At 56.2% G+C, this 4,523-nt stretch overlaps 1 protein-coding gene across 1 annotated transcript in view; it reads left to right on the top strand.

Annotated features, from left to right (window-relative positions):
• Nucleotides 1-305: 305 nt before the first annotated feature.
• Nucleotides 306-4,523, top strand: part of ADAMTS7 (ADAM metallopeptidase with thrombospondin type 1 motif 7) — a gene marked incomplete at its 3' end in the record, with an annotated part of 49,447 nt that continues 45,229 nt past the window's right edge. The window contains exons 1-2 of the mRNA XM_009645387.1: nucleotides 306-701; nucleotides 4,009-4,180. Of these exons, the coding sequence (XP_009643682.1) occupies nucleotides 306-701; nucleotides 4,009-4,180 (568 nt within the window). The remainder of the gene's footprint in view (nucleotides 702-4,008; nucleotides 4,181-4,523) is intronic.

The following is a 4,523-nucleotide window of genomic DNA, read 5'->3' as shown; positions in this document are numbered from 1 at the left end:
AGCTGTGATTAAACAGCAGGAACGAGTGTGCAGAGCCCCGGAGCCGGGCAGCCCCCCCTTACCCACCTCCATCCCTCCGCACCCGAAGCCTCTCCCAGGGAAAATCTCAGCCCCTGCCACCCCCGGAGCAGGAGGGGCAGCGGGGGGCCCCATGCACCCCACGGCCGTGGGGCTCCTGCCCTTCCCTGCCGTGCCTTTGGCAGCACCAGCAGGCACCAGTTACCAGATCCAACTGGTGTTTGGGTACCTGAGCCCCACTGGGCTGCCTTGGGAGTTCGGCATCCAGCTGAAGGGGTGGGAGAGGAATGGCGATCAACCCTAAAGCTGACCACTGGACCCCTTTCTTCCCAGGGAAGCTGCCGTACTCCAGCAGCGACATCGTTCATCCCATCAAGGTTGATGAGAGCGGATCATTCCTGTCCTACGATCTGTCCCACCGAGCGCTTCACCGGAGGTCGCCTTCCTCCAGGAGCAAGTTTCTCGCCTTCTATGAACTGCATTACAAAGGAGAACCCCTGAAATTCAACCTGAGCCTCAACAACAACCTCCTGGCGCCCGGGTTCGTCAGCGAGAGGCGATACGGGGGGATCGCTAAGGCCAAGATCCAGTCTCACACGTACAACTCCTGCCATATGATCGGGGAGGTTCGGAGCCGGGCGCTGACGGGAGGGCTGGCCGCGCTCAGCACGTGTGATGGCCTGGTAAGTGCGGAGATTTTTAGTCAATAAGCAAATAGCAGAAGCTGTGCGAAATCCTTTCTTCTGCTGAAAGCGATAGCGATACTCCTCCCGACAGCGGCGGAGTCGGGATCTCATCGCGTAGGTTTGATGCGGCCGTGGATGAGCTGACTGTAAATTTCCCATGGATTCCAGTGGTTTGGGAACTCTCCGGGACTGGGTTTACTTGTTTGTGTCCGAATTCCCAAAGAGAGCAATTCTCACGTCGCCTCCATCCTCTAGTACATAAATGTAGGATTATGAGAAACACACCTGAAAACAAGGTGTGTGAGACCTGGAGGTGTTTGTGGTAACGCAGCTCCCGTCTCGTGAACCCTCCCTACGTTTTGTGAACACCTCCCCTACCTTAATCCACTGCAAATGTTGTCGAAGGCGATAGTGACCTGTAAGAGCGTAAGTTTTGCTGAAAAGCAAAGAGACTTTCACAAATAAGACTCTTGTGCCGGCACTCAGCAAGGCAAATCCAGGATTTTGGTGTAAATGTGCCCCTCTGCATTCGCTGGCATCCAGCCAGTGCGGGCACCGGGTCCCCACGGGGTTTCAAACCTCATGGGGGGTTGCAGGAGCGGACTTGGGCGCTCCCACGATGCGCAGACCCCCGTTCCCGAGCAGGGGCCGTGGGATGACAGAGGCGCGGGGGTTCCCCGCAGGCGGTGGGTGTAGCGGGGGGTTCTGCGAGCGCGATACCCCTCCCGACAGCGGCGGAGTCGGGATCTCATCACGTAGGTTTGATGCGGCCATGGATGAGCTGACTGTAAATTTCCCATGGATTCCAGTGGTTTGGGAACTCTCCGGGACTGGGTTTACTTGTTTGTGTCCGAATTCCCAAAGAGAGCAATTCTCACGTCGCCTCCATCCTCTAGTACATAAATGTAGGATTATGAGAAACACCCCTGAAAACAAGGTGTGTGAGACCTGGAGGTGTTTGTGGTAACGCAGCTCCCGTCTCGTGAACCCTCCCTACGTTTTGTGAACACCTCCCCTACCTTAATCCACTGCAAATGTTGTCGAAGGCGATAGTGACCTGTAAGAGCGTAAGTTTTGCTGAAAAGCAAAGAGACTTTCACAAATAAGACTCTTGTGCCGGCACTCAGCAAGGCAAATCCAGGATTTTGGTGTAAATGTGCCCCTCTGCATTCGCTGGCATCCAGCCAGTGCGGGCACCGGGTCCCCACGGGGTTTCAAACCTCATGGGGGGTTGCAGGAGCGGACTTGGGCGCTCCCACGATGCGCAGACCCCCGTTCCCGAGCAGGGGCCGTGGGATGACAGAGGCGCGGGGGTTCCCCGCAGGCAGTGGGTGTAGCGGGGGGTTCTCCTTGGCAGGGACCCTGGGAACCCCCCCCCTTTAATGTCCCCAGCATGGGTGTGGGGCAGCGGCAGGCGCCGCTGCGGAGGGAGGGATCACCAGCAGTGCTCACGCCCGGGGGTCTCTGGGTTTGGAGGGATGATAACTCCATCGGATCATCGGCCTGCGGGCTGCCGCAGGTGGCTTCGTTCGGCTGGGGGCTGTGTTTGCATTTCAAGCTTCCTGTGTTTAAATAAAGGCCGTGTGTGTCTGTCTGCGGAGTTACCCCGGTGGAGCGGGGCGGCTTTTAAGTGGAAGGTCTGCAGAGGCCACCCAGAACACTGCGCTTTGCCTGGAGGCGCAGGAGCGAGCTGCTGGATTTCAGGGAGAGGAGCGGAGCGCACGGGCGTGCAGCGGGGAGCATCGCTGCTGCCTCCCCATCACCTGCAGCCGCAAGAAGAGAGCCCAGACCTGCCCCACCTTTGCTGAAGGCAGGGCAGGACTGGCAGGACAGGAGCTGGGCACGACCTGGAAGGTGTGGGTTGCTCTTTTCCTACTAAATTTAACAGCAGCTAAGGGTGTTCGGCACCCTCACGCAGCACCCCTGCCTCCAGGGGGGATGAAGGCTGCTGAAAATACCCAGGCCCATCATTCGGATAAAAAAGAGACCGATGCACCTGGGGGGAACCCGCAGCCTCTTGATTCATTTTCTCTGAATGTTTGTGAGAGGAACAGTGGTGGCTGCAGTGTGTGCAGCAGGAGAAGGTGTGGTGGATGCTCCTGTGAATCTCTCTTTACGCCTGGGCCCCCCTGGTCATACGCGATGGTTCTGGGAGTGTTTGCGTGGCCTCGTCCTGCCAGTGAGCCAAAGTCTGCGCCAGGCTGAGAAATCCGTGAGGCAGGCAGAACCGAGCTGCTGACAGTGAACGGGCTGAAGGGGCTCACCCGGGTGACTTGAAATACATTCTGGTTTAGAGAACGAAACACCTCTTCGGGAATTAACCACGGGTGGGAGAGCAAACAAAGAAGCTGCTTATTAAATAGTTTGTCATCCATGTAACGCGTTACCTGCAAACACTCATTTCATAGTGGTGGTTGGCAAACCCGTCATTAAGGCCTGTAACGTGTGTTGAAAATTAATAATATTGTGCAAATGCTGTGGATTAGTATTGGTTTTTAAGAAGCAGAAAAAATCGTTAGCTCACCAAAGGCATTAGCACAATGCTGCGGGAGGGTCTGCAGCCCATAAACCGCGAGCAAAACTCAGCCTGAAGTTGCTTTAAGCCTTCTCTGCTCAGTCTTAACCGTGGCTTTTTGTCAGACAGGTACTAAACCATGGAAAACCTGGCTTAGCAATGTGCCGCATGTCTCGTGATCATTAGGGAAAGCTAATGTGTTCTGAGAACACTAAAAAGTGTGTTCTGAGCTGCTGCTTCGTTACAGGGAATTGCTCGCACGCCGCTGGTACGCACGGTCGGTATCACAGGGAACCCGTGACTGGTGTGGGGAAGCACGGAGCTGTCGGCTAGGGCAGTATATCATGTTTATGTGTGTCATATGGGGGTGAGACCCTGTACAGTTGGGCTGCCTGCCCGCCTCCCCAGAGCCTCTCCAGGAAGGTCAGAGAGAGGTGATGTGAGCACGGTCCGAGACCACGTGTGCCCCTGTTCCTGGTGTGCGCTGGTTCTCTGGAGAAGGCATTTCTCCATCTCAGCATCTCACCCACCCGTTGGCTCCACCACCCGGCTGCACTTTGTGGTGGGGTCTCTTTAGTTTTTTGCTTTCTTAATGATCACTCCATGCTGCTTTGTTCTCTTCTGTCTGGGAGTCTAGAGCTCAAGATATCCATAAAAACAGTTTCTTTAGAGAAGACCTGTTTCCTCCTGGAAAATGTTGCAAACCCTCTCCCACTCCCTGGTCCTTCGGTGTGAGTTTGTGCTAGATGCAGATGGCTTCACGGTGACAACTTTGTCTCTCCCTGCCAGAAAGGCGTGTTTCAGCTCATGAACGAGGACTATTTCATCGAACCCGTGTCCACCAGCTTTCGGGAGGATGGAGCGGCACAGCCCCACAGGATATACAAGCGCCAGGCACCCGAGCACGAGGCGGGGCAAGGCAGGAGGCCACCAGCTCCACGGGAAACCTGTGGCGTGCGAGGTATGGTCCCTTCTCCTGCGTTCTGCGATGAGCCAGTAGCCCACCCAGGATTGGGGTCTTTAGTTCTGTAAGTTTGAAGCCCACGGTAGAAAGATGAAGGGAGCAGCGCTGATCGTTAGCCCCCCGCGTCGCCGCTGCAGACTCATTAGTCTTAAACCCCCGCATTCGGCTCCCGTCTTAAGCTCCCAGCATCCGTCAGTGACACCGATCGCTCTTAGTTTGAGTTTTGCAAGTTGGGCTGGAGGTCCCTTTTGCCACGTAGGCTGGCAAGAAAGAAAACCCTCGGACCGAAAAACCGAACCAGCAGCGGGGAGGGGACGGGCCGTGGGCTGTGCGGCGCCCT

Source organism: Egretta garzetta, unplaced genomic scaffold, assembly GCF_000687185.1.
Source record: "Egretta garzetta isolate BGI_Z169 unplaced genomic scaffold, ASM68718v1 scaffold651, whole genome shotgun sequence".
In the NCBI taxonomy this organism is placed as follows: Eukaryota; Metazoa; Chordata; class Aves; order Pelecaniformes; family Ardeidae; genus Egretta; species Egretta garzetta.
This window is presented reverse-complemented; position numbering and strand designations above follow the sequence as displayed.